Genomic DNA, 14,396 nt, shown 5'->3' on the forward strand with positions numbered 1-14,396 from the left:
TTTTTGGCATGCTTATTTATATGTGACTTTCTTGATACTCAGGTTCCACTTCAATGATGTTGTATTAGAAGGCGGAATTCCATTTAAGAGGGCTTATGGAATGACACTGTTTGAGCATCAGAAAGAGTAATGTTATTCATATCATGTTTTTGTACCACTTTTTCATACCACCTTAGGTAGCATTTAATGTGGACAGCCACATCATTTGAATTAATCAGATTTTTAAATTTAGTTCATTATTTAATAAACTAATAATTAAGAAAAACTAGTTAATTAAATGATGATTGTGGTATACAAGGAGTCTTTCTTCTTCATTTGCTTGGGTTTTACAAATTTTTCAACTGATGTGGCTGTCCACATTAGATGCCACCTAAGCTAGTAACTATACCTTAATTTTTTTTTTTTTTGAACAAATAATATTATCTACATTAAGGGGAATGGGGATGGGTTTACCCTCACAATAGACTAGCAGTAATGTATTTCAAATTCACTTTTGGCGATAATCAAACCTAAAACATCTCACTCACAAGTGTAGAGACTATACCTTAATCTTGAACAAAGATATTTGATGTTTACAAAGGGTTTGAAGGGCTCACTGATACATCTCATCTCCACCAAGTATCCATAAGCTTAAGCTTCGTACGCTATCATCATTTTCTTTGTTAAGTTTTATGTTGCATTCTTTGCAAGGTCTTGTAGCTGAAGTGGTTTAGATCTTACACTTTTATCACCTTCTCATATCATTCGTTAACATAAAAGTATTGGGCTGTCTTAACATACCTAAGTTTAAACCAAAATTTAACTAACTTAATGAACAGGGTAAAATGGTTCTTAAATTTGATTTTATTTGGAATATGATGAACAAAAATATGAGTTTGCTATGGCAAATCACTCTTTAAGAATGAACAACAACCACAATTTGGGCAGAATTCACATCATTGGGCCGGATTCTGGGCCGGGTAAGTTGACGGGTAAAATTTCCAAAGTCGGTTGAAAAAAAGGGTCGTCGTTATCGCCGAAGTCTCTCTCTCCATCTTCCTCGTCTGTCCTTCATCTTCTTCCCCCAATTTCCCTACAAAATCGACTGCTAAAAGCTTCAATCTTTTCCTCCGACGATTGTCCAACCAGCATTCTCATGGCTTCAGGTATCGTATTAATCTCTCGAACCTTCAATTTTATCACCTTCTATCGGATTCTTCAACCGTCTAATTTTGGCGCCGTTTTCTGCAAAAGATATGCTTTTGTGTAGTTGTGCGACAAATCTGATTTAAATGTTGAATATTTTGGTTAAAGTTTAGAAATTTTGAGGTTTCGCATCGTGGGTAGTGATTAATTTTCGAATATGCATTGTGCTCTTTGTGTTTTCGGAATTTTCGAAGACGAGTTGGAGCTGGAATTCGTTTACAATTCATTAGCTGGTTGTGAAATTGGAAAATGAAAGGACTTTACGAGTTTCCGGAGTTAAATTTTGGTTAAAGTTTGCAGAATATTGAATTCGACATGTAAAGAAAAGTTTGATTTGACCTAGTCATTTGAGCTGGTTTAGCTGATGTCAATGAATGGCTATCTGTTGCAGATTTTGCCCTGAAGGTTCCTGCTGAACTCGAATCGGCTTTGCGGTTGAACGCGGTTCAGTACTATATAACCAAGAGGCCGTGGCTTGGTAAATACTTGTGTCGGTTACTTTGATTCCGCTTTCAGCATATGCTGCCCTAGTTTCAATACAAATTTAGTTATGTTATTCTCTGGTTTTCTGATTCAGATCTTTATGGAATCAATGTGAGACCTGTTGCACCGATTGGAAGTACGAGTAGAAAAGTACAAGTCGATTCATCGCTTTTACACCGTTGCTTGCCGGATGAGCTGCTGCTTGAGGTATCATTTGTGGATTAATAGCTAGTCAAAATTTTGATCAAGTCCTTAATATAAAAACATTGGTAGAGTTAGCAATGATGAAAATAGAGTATTTGTTTGAAATTTAATGGAATTATAAAAGATGTAAGAATTTTTACATCCCTCGGAGATAACCCAAGGAACTGTGATTTGAACTTCACTATTCTAAGGATGATTGATAAATTTTTCAAATTCTCTTTTTCCCCTAGATATAGGTTTTATTTTACTTTGTTTTACTTTAAAGTATGAATTATTGGGACTGAAGTGTGACTATTCCAGATAGTTGTGGGTATAACTGAAATAGGAGATTGAGCATGGGTGGTAACATGTTGACTTTCCATATTTTGATTAAAAAGTGAGAATATTTGCGTGCAGGTTTTTGCACGAATGACCCCATATGACTTGGGAAGGGCAGCTTGTGTTTGTCGAAAATGGAGATACACTATCCGTAACCCTGTGTTTTGGCGCAGTGCCTGCTTAAAGGCTTGGCAGGTATAATGGTGTTGGCTTTAAAGTTTGGAGTTTAAATTTTTCTCCATGTATATGTTGGATTTTAAACTGGGTCTTCTTTCTTAAGCTCTCTGGGGTGGTTGAAAACTTTAAGATTTTACAAGCAAACTACGACACTTCATGGAGAAAAATGTGGCTTCTAAGACCAAGGGTTCGCACTGATGGTAAGATGCATTTGTTTCCTGCCTCCCTTTCTTCTTTCTTTAAAATTTCATCACAATGTGTGTTTAGATCTAGACCTTGTACGTACACAATGATGCCTCCCTTTCTTCATTCTTTAAAATTTCATCACAATGTGTATTTTTAGATCTAGACCTTGTACGTACGCAATGATGCTATTTCTCCAATGTCAGATCCCCCTCTGAATAGGACTTATCTGTTTTTCATATCACAGGTCTGTATGTGAGCAGGAATACCTATATCCGTGCCGGAATTGCAGAATGGAAGATCAATAACCCAGTTCACTTGGTATGCATAGTTTCCTTTTTAGGTTTATCAGATGCCTATTAGACCTGTGTCTTACAATGCTACAATGTTAGAAAGGGAGTTTTCACTTTCCAATTCTAAATAACCCAGCCCCACTCCCTGTTAAAGGCATGACTTGATCATACGTCCTTGAAAATGATTCCCATTGTGGATGCGTATTTGTCATCCAATTACTTAAAACCTAGTTGAGATTATGGAAGTGTAGCTGCCTTAATGCTTATTATCATGCGTTGATTGGGAAATCGTATAGTCAAACAAAAAGTAGTTGCAAAGTGGTCTTTTTGTGTAATTATTTCCAGCAGTTTGGAGTCATTGCTTTTCTTTTGCAGGTGTGCTATTACCGTTACATGCGATTGTTTCCTTCTGGCCGATTTCTCTACAAGGTTGGAATTATCTGAAGATTTCATAATAAAATTTTTTATTAACAATAATTATACGGATCTGATTGGCCCTATTTTCTTCTCTTCTCTGCACTATCAGAATTCATCTCAAAAACTCAAGGATGTAGCGAAGTTCATGAACTTCCGTGGAGCCAGGGCAGACTCTGTTTTCAGTGGCCATTACACTTTGTCAGATGATAAGGTTAGGTTATGTTTCTTCAAATCAGTTAAAGTATTCTTTAAGTTTTGGATGTAATTTAATTCGATCAGTTATTGATTTTAGTGGAGTGTTTACTAAGCACAGATACTCAACTACTCTTCTACCTTGTTTAGTTTGCATCTTAAATTTTTCTTCTCTCTTTCATTGCAGGTTGAAGCTGCTGTTCTGTATCCAGGAATGCGTCCTACTGTGTTGAGAATCCGACTAAGGTATTGCAACTGCTTGCATAGCCTGAATATCCTTCATTAAGATTCTAAGCTATTATTATGAACACGGTGGACTGTATTATGTCATAGGGAAATGCAAGCTGGTAATTTAAATGGATTTTTAACGAAGGCATGTTTATCATATTACATAACGTCTTCTGTTTTTGCAGCCAAAAGGGGTATGTATTTGTGGGCTTTTTTTTCCGTGAAGTATCTAGTTAAGGCTTTGAAATGGTGCGGAGTGGGAGTCTTTATTTTTTGCATAGTTTCTAACTTACCTGCTTCTTATATAGGTTAAGAGGAACAACAACAGGAGCAAACAATAGGATGGATTTACTGTCACTTGTTACAAGTGGTGTAAACAATAACGAGGTTGGCGGCCCTGATGAGGATATCCTCGGGGTGGTTGAAGGTTGGCAGGACGATGAGACTCACAACCCAGATGTGCCGGCTGTCTCGCACAAGAGGGGTCTAACACCTTTTGTCTTTGTTCCTTTTGAGGAGGTACATGTGTTTCCTCCTTTTCACTTTACTTTCAGTAACCAAGTCCCTTCTCATGTAAAAGGCTTTTGTGATTAATTGTTGAAGTTCTTGTTTTGGTGTTTTCTTACAATCATTGAGTCTATTTTCTTCTTGTCCGGTCTAGAAAAGTTTATATGATTCCCCTACTGAAAGCAAAGAAATGTTCACAAGATGTATTGTTGTGATTTCTTACTTTTTTCTGTGAAATTGTTGGTATTTGTTTCGTTTGTGATGTAGGTAGAGACATCGTTTCTGAATCTGCCGGTGGAGAAGATGGATTATTTTGTACCAGGCTGATGCCTTAACAAAAGAGTATCTGCTATGTACATACATTGTATAGTCATAAGCTTATGAGGACACTTCCAATTCCTTTTACAATGATGAATTGAAGCGCGACGGCATCAAACATGTTCCCGGTGTGTGCTCTTGTTTTTTGCTTCTGGTACTGTCTTGTTGGAATTTTATGTACCAAAACATAAAGTTATGCTGAATATGAGTTGTATTCTTGTTTTCGCTTCTGGCATTAACTGCAGTCTGTATTACTGAAATTTGATGTACCAAAACATATAGTTATGTCGAATTGGGTTTGTTGTAATCTGTTGATATAAATGGAAACGATGAATAAGTGAAGTACTCTTCCTGTGTAATTCTGTTCATATCTTTTCATTTTAGCGCAGGGGCGTTTGGGGTTGGAAGCGCTTTTGCTCATTTATGTGTTTTTATTATAAGCATAACAAAATCTTTATACAGCACTGCAAAGTGCTTTTAGAATCCGATCCAAAAGCACTTTGTTGTTTTAGACAAATAGTTTTGGTTATTTGAGCTTAGACGTTCAGGATTTTTGTCACTCATTGACGGTCAGGTGGTGGCGTTGGATGTCATTACAACATATATCTAACCGACATTAATGGGTGATTGTACTAAGTACATGAATGTTGTAAGGCAATCTCCAATGGAGAGGGCTAAAGGTCCAAAAGTTAAAAAAATGATCTAATTTGTCCAAAAACTCATCTACTGATAATTCTATTGAGCCCAAACTATTATTTGGTTAAAAGGACATCAAACTAGCTAAATGTAGCTTTCCTGTTAGCCCTTTTTTTGGAGTCCAGCTCCCTAGTGGCAATAATTAATCCAAAATCAACGGCTAAATTTAAAAATATCCAACAGTAATTTAACTAAATTTTCTAATAAATTTAAAGTATAAACTTAAAACCAATAAATCATTGAAATGGTACATGAATATGGCCTAAAACTATATTTAAAAATAATTTTTCCAGGACTACAATTCTGGACGGGGCTATGTTTAACCCTTTTGGTTGGAGATGGCCTAACCGGAGTCCGGTAATGTTATCATGTTTAACCCAATAAATCATTGAGTAGGCTATGTTTAGCCCTTTCGGTTTGAGATGGTACATGAGTATGGTCTAACACTACATTTAAAAATAATTTTTCGAGGACTACAATTCTGACGGAGCTATGTTTAACCCTTTCGATTGGAGATGGCCTAACCGAAGTCCGGTAATGTTATCATAGTTAACCACAACACCACCACCACCACAGCAAAAGAAGTGAATGTTTTATTCATAAAATCTGTTATTGAAAGTACTAGAGCGCAGAAACTTGTTGCGGTTGAAAGAGAAGTGCCAGCCCTGTACGCTTACAAAACAAACATCTTCTTCACTAGCTACAGCTACAAGTAAACTAGTTATTTAAATGCTCGACTTCATCTCTCCGGGTGCTGCTGAGTACACATGAGAATTCCAGGATGGGTTCCGTGGGAGAAAAGTGTCCTGCCAAATCCATCAAAAACAGTAGCATATATCAACCCTATAAAATAACACAAGGAGAATACCCACAATTTTTTTATGATCTCAAAAGTAAATCCTGCACTAACCCTCTTAGTACCTTTCTCATCCCTCGTTGTCACATGATGAACGAGATACTTTTGATGTAAATAATGTAACTTTTCTTTTTTTTTTTTAGGGTCATAACACATGGTTGTACCAAAAAAACCCCTTTACTTGGGAGAAAAGGAAGGATGATGAGAAAAAAGAAAGCGTTGCCAAGGCACCGATTACTAGTATACAAATCGCGAGCAGGGCTACCATCCGGGGCACCAAAAATATTAGGGTACTTTATGTAAGTTTATGTTATATTCGTATAAATAGTCAACATTTTAACTAATTATCAAAGTGTTTGCGATGGTATTTGATACATTTATAATGTATGAGTTTACGTGTTCGATTCCTCGTAATGTCTCTCTTCTCTTTGTTTGTTAAATTATTTAAAATACACATGAGCATTTTTCTTTTTCTACAGGCACCAAATTATTTCTCAGTTAATTTTAATATGTATATATATTTTTTTTTAAATTATTTAGTTAAGTGAACGGTGTCTCCTTTAAAGAATAAATAAATAAATTTAAACTTTCTTTCTTCGTCTCATTAGCGATTCAACGCCAAAAAAAATTCAAAACTTTGTCATCTTGATTTTTACAACCGTGCTGCCGCCAAAAGGTGCAAGTGTTTTTTATAAAAATTAGGCTTTAATTTTATAAATTGAAAACTAAAAATCAATGAGGAATTGATTTAGCTGATCAATGAAGAGAAGATGGAAATACATTGCTCGTCTTGGATCCATTACTCAGCAAATAGGAATGAACAAGACGATGGTTGCAAACCCACACACGCCTATAACATGACTCAACTCACGTGCACAGCACGTGTACAAACTTAAAGACACACAACTACTATAACATATTTCATTCATACAGCCTATGATCTAGTTCTAATCTTAGCAGTTGATTACAAACAGTAACATAAGAACAAATAAACCAATAAATTCAACATTTAGACAAAATATAATCCGTACAAATAATAACATCTTTTGTACAATTCTAGAGTTTTGAGTGCCTTCATCTTAATATATAGCTCTTCAATTTATTTTATTTTAACTTTTAATCTTGACATCGTTTATGATTGTGCTCCCAATTCCCAAAGGGTAAAAGAAATGACACTTCTTCATTTGGCTTGGGAATATGCCAAATTCCCAGATTTCCAATTCTTATCAATTAATCACTACCACCCAGAAATCAATCCCAAAAAAATGAAAAAAAGGGATACTTGATGCCATAAAAATTTAAAACTGAGACAACCCCAGTAAGAGGAATTGGGGAGAGAGAGAGAGGTGGAGACTTACAGAGACGTAGGAGCAGGTGGGGATGACGGAGAGGGAGTGGGACTGGGCGTGGTTGAAGGCGGCGACGCAGAGGAGAGAAGCCAGACCCAAGCCTCTCTTGGAAGAAGGGACGAAGGTGTGGACCAAGTCCATCACTTTCCCCTTCTCCCTCAGCACGTACTCAATGTACGCCTCATGGTCCTCCGTCTCGAACCTCCGCTTCCCTGAATTCCACACTATCTTCGGACCCTCTGCCTCCGATGAACCCGCCGCCGCTGCTGCTGGTGCTGCCATTTTCTCAATTTATCCTTCTGCTGTCTGTCGTGTGTCGTCCTCTATCTCCGCTCTCTTTCATATAAATACCAAAATGCCTGAAAACTCTTGAACACGCAGCTGGCACGTGATTAATGCCTTCTTATTAATTTTCGCTTGGTCACAAGAATTGTTTTTTCTTTTTTTTTCTTTAAACCAATGATATTATCTAGTTATCTACACCAAGAGTGGGATAATGAACTAAGTCTAATAATGAGTTAGCAATAATATATTTCAAATTCTCCTTTAACGAAAATCGAATATAAAACATTTCGCTTACAAGTGAAAAAGAATATCATTGATCCTACGTTTTGGACTGAATTTTAGCCGATCTCATTTAGCAGAATAAGTATTTTTGTTGTTGTTTGGTTGAATTTGATAAGCTAATAGGTTGTACATTCACATTCCATTGTTTACTTGAAATTTGTTCCCTTTTGTGTTTGGTTAAGCACTCTTCATGAAAAGTAAATTCCTTATTTACGATTTGCGTAGTTTTAGTAACGTAAGTACTTCAATTGCCAATCACAAGATGCTTTACAACATAACGAATTAGAGAAAGAGATGGTTAGATGGTACTTGATATGTATTGTTTAGAGGAATGTGAGTTTTTCGTCGGTCACAAGATGCCGATACTTCCATGGTAATGAAATAAGCTGATGTCTTTCTTGTTTTGAAAGCTAAGCGGAAGAGCTCAAATGAAATAAGATTGGGTTTTTTACCCTTTTAAGTTTCGCGTCTCCCTCCGATAATTACTGGTTTCATCATTGCATATAACGGAACGTAATAGTAATATAATCTTAAATTCATCATTCACAAAAGTTAAACTTTGGACATTTCACTTACAAGTAGAATATTTTCTTGCTTAACAATAATGAAGAAAAGACACTTAATACTACGGTCTAGTGATACTCATCTGCACTTAGGTTCAAATCTCGAATCTTAGTGTAAATATATCGTAGTACTAGTGACAATGAACAATTGAATTACTTTGCGTTGAAGTTTTTTCATTATGGTGGGGTGAGTTGAGAAAAACGAAACACGTGATAACTCATGTAATCAGGGATTAAGATTGATCGCAACGAACAAGATCTTGTTAATTAATTCGTCCATTCTATGGGTTTAAGATCCCAGAATTGATGTGTAAGCCTCAGAGAGTGCAAACTGTAGAGCATGTGCAGACTACTAATTTCATTGTCGATACATGCAAAAATAATCTACCACCTTCATATCAAGAATGTTTCGTCCCTTCATCTCATCCTGTTTTTTTTCCTTTTTTTAAAAAAAAAAGAAAATTATTTCATTTTATTTTTTAAACAAACGATATTATCTACACTAAGGGGTGGGGGAGTAGACCAAGTCTCAAAATGAGCTAACAATAATATGATCCAAATTCGTCTTTGGTGAGAATCGAACCGAAACTGCCAAACCGAACCAAACTAAATTTGGCTAGTTCAGTTTCGATTTTTGAGGTTCGGAAACCGAACCGGACCAAACCGAACCGAAAAAAATAATTTATATATAAATACTCAAAAATGTGTTGGTGTCAGGGTTTGAAACCCCTGACCTATAGGTGGGATGGTTGTTTCAAGACAACTTGACTGTGGGTTTATGTTGTTATAATTGAAGCAGTAATTTATTTATAGCTTTCTAATATGTAATGCTTTTATAAAATTTCTTAAGTTTACAAACCCTAGCCGTCACTCTCTCTTCCATTTCAATTTTCACCTTTTCTCATACACTCTCTTTCTCTCCCCTCCGCTACTTTCTTCCTATCTCTCTGCTTCCTCAATCTCTCTCTCTCTCTCTCTCTCTCTCTCTCTCTCTCTCTCTCCCTCCAAATCACTCTCTCTCCAGTCTTCTCCTGTTCTCCTCGCAGATTCCTTCTTCCAAATCATAATTTTCCCTCGCCCCTTTCGAATCGGAAGTAGAGGAGGATGGCAGAGGGAGTTCGAATCGGTTCAATCTCTTCCTTGTTTTAACTATTAATTTAAAAAAAGATTTATTATTTTCATTTTGGTTGATTTTAATTTGGTTGTGTTTTTGTGTTGTGTTGTTGGTTGATTTTAATTTGGTAATTTAGGAGTTTTCTGTTTGTGGTTTATGAAATAGTTTTTCTCCTGTTACGGATTGTAAACATTGTTTACAATCTGTTCTTCTCCATAACCCGCAGCAGCCCTCCCTTCACCAAAGATCCCCTATCTCTCTTATTTATTTGTCAATTTATGGGTGTTTTTATGCTGCACCTGTTTTGCTTTTCTTGATTGTGCATGGTAGTAGAAGGGTGAAATGGTAGATGTCAGCTGTAATGCATAATTCAAATTTCTTGAATGTAATTTGATTCACTTGGAAATTAAGAAATGCAAGGATTGTTGTTTAATTGCTGATGAGCAGCTTAAATCTCATATGTTTCCTGATGGTGCACATAAATTTCTTGATTGGATTAGATGTAATTTGCCAATAACCAGTTGCATATGTTTGTTTTAAGGTATCTTATTAAGTGCATTTGAGGACTGATTGAAGAATGTATTTAATTTTTTCGGCAATTCAAAATTCTTTTTGCTATTGAAGAAGAAGACGAAGAACGGGAGGATAAATAAAATTTAAAAAAAAAAAAAAAAAAAAAACCGAACCGTTTCGAACCCAACCCAACCCTACTGACTGCATCCATTGCTCCAGGAATATCATATACTGGAGCATAATAAAACTTTTGCCAAGGATTCTTGAGCAAACAACTATTCAATTAGCCACTTACAAAAGCAAAATATTGAAAAACACCAAACGTCTTCAGCAGGGTGAAGTTTTCATTAACTAATCTGTCCTTATATGAGGAAGGAGAAAATTAACATTCGGAACAATTGTTTCTTCATAACTATAAGCATGGTGCAGTTTAAATAATGTACTTCTAACTAAAAATTAACCAAGTTTTATAGTGATAGCACCATCTTAAAGGAATCAAAATAATACGATCTTCAAATAATATAGAGGAGCAACAAACTTGCCTTCCTTAATCCGCACGAGATTGGCCTGATCGGGATGAGAGGATGATCCCCACGATCAGACCGTACAAGGCAAGAGCTTCTGCAAAGATGAGGATAAGAATCATACCAACAAAGAGCTTTGGCTGCTGTGCATTAGCCCTGAAAAATAAAATCCAAAACAAAATATGAATAAAAATATCATCCACTTGACATGTTATGATTCTTCTATACAAGAACGAATGTTGTAACCTTGTACCTTTGAAAAATATCAAGAGAAAAAGGGAGAAACAATTCAATCGCGTGCAAAAACAACTGAACTAAAAAGGAACCGAGCTTTTGAAAGCGGAGAATCCAAACAATGACCAACTTTATTGACAATGAAACAATTGTCTAGACAACAAAAACTGGGATCTTCTCAACCAAGTGTTTTTCAATTACCTGCTGCTGCTGCTGCGATTATTGTTTTGAGCCTTTTGACGCATTAACATATTAACTCAAAGTTTGCAATTCGAATAACAATCGCATCACGTAGCCAGCCTCACACTTAAGCGCAAACACAAAATTAAAATGCAGAAATAACACTCAATGCAACTGAACTGCATTCACCTATTTCCTTGGAACTAAATGTGAAGAGGTTGAGTCTTATCGAAGTACCAAATACTCAATAAAAACGTGTTTCTACATAATTACCACATATCTACATTCCACATTACGCAAACAAATAACCACCGACTTTTTCTAACAATTGGCACACAAAAAATCTACCCCCTCTGGGCCTCCCCTTGTAGTATCTTGATTAATGCCACTTTCATACGACACACAGAACTGCTTTCATTTAAAGCCCCAGTGCTTCTCGGTATCCATCTAGCAGCCCTTATCGAACTATTTTCTGATTTCACCCAAAAACTCCCAAATTTTTACATTCAAAAGCTTTGTTGGCACTCCAAAAGACACCCTTAATCCTCAAGCATTAATGTCTTTATTTCACCCAAACTTTTTCTTCAATTACATCTCCAAACTAATTACAACATAATCTTACAATTATGACTAATAAGAACAACCAAACAAAATGGGTTTAGTCAAATCCTGCTAAAACTACGAAACAAACAAGAATTAAGAACCAAGAGTGAAAGGGTTACCGGACACCGGCGTCACCGACGATCCCAATCGCCATTCCGGCGGAGAGGCCGGCCAGACCGCAAGCAAGGCCAGATGACAAGTGAGCATACCCATCAAACAGATAATAGGATTTGGCCTTTGGGTTGATCCCGGTACTAATAATCACAGCTATGATAAGCCCATAGATCCCGAGCACTCCAGCCATAACCACCGGAACGATCGATTTCATCACGAGCTCCGGCCGCATCACTCCCATGGAGGCCACGCCCACGCCGCTCTTCGCCGTCCCATAGGCGGCGCCCATGCCTGCGAAATCATGAGAAATTCGAATCGAAAGATCAAAATTTAGAGGAAAATAAACGAAATTGAAAAGCTTTGAAGAAATCAAATGAGATTACAGGAGAAGACGAGGGCTGCGGCGGCGCCGAGGAAGCCGAAGAAGGGAGCGGTTTCGTCGCCGCTGAAGGTAGAAGAAGCCATGTATCCCTGGCTTTGTGTGAGTGGGGGTGCTTGGTTGCGGGGATTGGGTTGCGCGTGCGAAACTGAGGTTTGGATGAAGACGACGAAGCTCTGGTTTTAGTCGTTCGACAATGAATCGAATTCTGTCTTGGGGATTTTAGAGAGGGAGAGAGAAAGAGTTGAATTGTAGGAGGACGGTTGATTTTTAGGTTTCCCAAGGTGTCCGCAGGCAAAGCCCAGGACTAATCCTGCGAGGTACGCTTGATTTTTATTAGAACGCTTCGCGGCTCGCGATAACTTACCGTTGCAAGTTTGCAACCAACTTTTTACTAATCACACCTTCCAAATAAAACAATTAAAAATAAGGAAACTAACCAAAAAGGCTTGAAAAGTTTAACTTTTAACTAAAAATCACATTGAAAGTTTATTTAATGGTTTGTATAAAGCCCATTTTTATATCAGCCCAAATACAATAGTCCAGACTACATAACATTGTGGTTTGTCAATTTTACCCCTAACGGATGTGGTTAACCTAATTTAACTATTCTGTTAGATTAGTCGGTTTGGGGTTAGCCGAACATATAAACTAAAGGAAAACTAACCAAAAGGGCTTGAAAAGTTTAACTTTTAACCAAAAACCACATTGAAAGTTTATTTAATGGTTAGTACAAAGCCCATTTTTATATCAGCCCAAATACAATAGTCCAGACTAAATAACATTGTGGTTTGTCAATTTTACCCCTAACGGATGTGGTTAACCTAATTTAACTATTCTGTTAGATTAGTCGGTTTGGGGTTAGCCGAACATATAAACTAATTGAATTTTAATTTTTGCCGACCAGTTTCAGTGGGATTTTCAATTTTTTATGAATCTAGTTGAGTGGTTTGAGTAATGCTTGCCGACGAATGTTGAGAGCGCATTTTGAAATCGTGATCGCCGTTGTTCTTCGTCCCTGTTAGGGGGATTTTTCCAGAATAAACATTTGTTTCAGAACAGATTCGCAGTGGTTGCATATTTTGAGATTCTATTGAATCGTTGTCATCGGTGTTGTTCGTTGTGCTTGAATTTTTTAACTGGAGTGATCATCTTTCATATTTGGTTAGATTTTCGTTTGGAGGTAATCGACATTGTTTTTGTAGTTTTGTATTCGATTTTGAATTCGATTTTTTGTTTAATTCGAATTCGATTTTGAATTCGTTTTTGTATGTAATATGCTTCGCTTTTTATTTGACTTTATATATTGTTATTGATTTGTTTTCAGATTAGCAGATTGATTCGGTTTGTGAACTTTTCAGTTAGGAGTTTCGAAGAATCTCAGGTAAGTTTTGATTTGTTTGTTTGTTTTTTTTTTTTTTTTTAAATTGGAATTCGATTTTGAATTCTTTTTTGCATGAATTATGCTTAGCTTTTTATTTGACTTATATATTGTTGTTGATTTGTTTTCAGATTAGCAGATTGATTCCGGTTTGTGAAATTTTCAGTTAGGAGTTTCTTATTTCGAAGAATCTCAGGTAAGTTTTGATTTTTTTTTTTTTTTTTTTTGGTTTTGTTTTGTTTATATCGTATGTTGATAATCTTGATTTTGTTTTCTTTTTCAGAAATTTATTATGAATTAATTCGTGTTATACACATTTGATGTTGTTAACATTTTTTCAGAAATAGTGTTCTTTTTTTATGAAACAGTGTATATTTCAGTTTATTTTCTGTTTTTGTGATTCTTGTGTTTTATAACTAGTGTAATTTTGTTCACTTTTATATGTATATTGTTTAACTAATAGGTGTTCATCAAAGTGAACTATTTATCAAAGTGAACTAGAAAACCACATTTTTTTACCAAAGCAAACTGAACTATTTATCAAACTGAACCATTTAGCAAACTGAACTATTTAGCAAACAGAAGTACAAAACCACACTATTTTACCAAAATAAACTGAACTATTTATCAAAGTGAACTAGAAAACCACACTTTTTTTATCAAAGCAAACTGAATTATTTATCAAACTGAACTATTTAGCAAACTGAACTATTTATCAAACTGAACCATTTAGCAAACTGAATTATTTATCATACTGAAGTAGAAAACCATACTTTTTTACTAAAACAAACTGAACTATTTATCAAAGTGAACTAGAA

General features: G+C 35.9%; 3 protein-coding genes across 3 annotated transcripts; 1 reads left to right on the forward strand and 2 right to left on the reverse strand.

Moving 5' to 3' along the window:
- Window positions 1-923: 923 nt before the first annotated feature.
- LOC126603438 (F-box protein 7) lies at window positions 924-4,864 on the forward strand. The gene is made up of 11 exons (XM_050270284.1): window positions 924-1,145; window positions 1,577-1,663; window positions 1,763-1,875; window positions 2,269-2,385; window positions 2,471-2,567; window positions 2,798-2,871; window positions 3,219-3,272; window positions 3,370-3,471; window positions 3,640-3,698; window positions 3,989-4,199; window positions 4,455-4,864. Exons 1-11 carry the CDS (start codon window positions 1,136-1,138, stop codon window positions 4,512-4,514), a joined length of 984 nt encoding a protein of 327 aa, XP_050126241.1. The 5' UTR covers window positions 924-1,135; the 3' UTR covers window positions 4,515-4,864.
- Window positions 4,865-5,776: 912 nt separating this feature from the next.
- On the reverse strand, window positions 5,777-7,774 carry LOC126603440 (acetyltransferase At1g77540). Its single transcript, XM_050270286.1, has 2 exons — window positions 7,416-7,774; window positions 5,777-6,007 (listed from the first exon to the last, which is right to left on the reverse strand). The coding sequence occupies exons 1-2, from the start codon at window positions 7,686-7,688 to the stop codon at window positions 5,927-5,929; spliced, it is 354 nt and encodes a 117-aa protein (XP_050126243.1). The 5' UTR covers window positions 7,689-7,774; the 3' UTR covers window positions 5,777-5,926.
- A 2,696-nt stretch (window positions 7,775-10,470) lies between these two features.
- LOC126603439 (V-type proton ATPase 16 kDa proteolipid subunit-like) lies at window positions 10,471-12,515 on the reverse strand. The gene is made up of 3 exons (XM_050270285.1): window positions 12,202-12,515; window positions 11,824-12,109; window positions 10,471-10,843 (listed from the first exon to the last, which is right to left on the reverse strand). The coding sequence occupies exons 1-3, from the start codon at window positions 12,281-12,283 to the stop codon at window positions 10,711-10,713; spliced, it is 501 nt and encodes a 166-aa protein (XP_050126242.1). The 5' UTR covers window positions 12,284-12,515; the 3' UTR covers window positions 10,471-10,710.
- Window positions 12,516-14,396: the final 1,881 nt, after the last annotated feature.

This window comes from Malus sylvestris, chromosome 15, assembly GCF_916048215.2.
Source record: "Malus sylvestris chromosome 15, drMalSylv7.2, whole genome shotgun sequence".
Classification (NCBI taxonomy): Eukaryota; Viridiplantae; Streptophyta; class Magnoliopsida; order Rosales; family Rosaceae; genus Malus; species Malus sylvestris.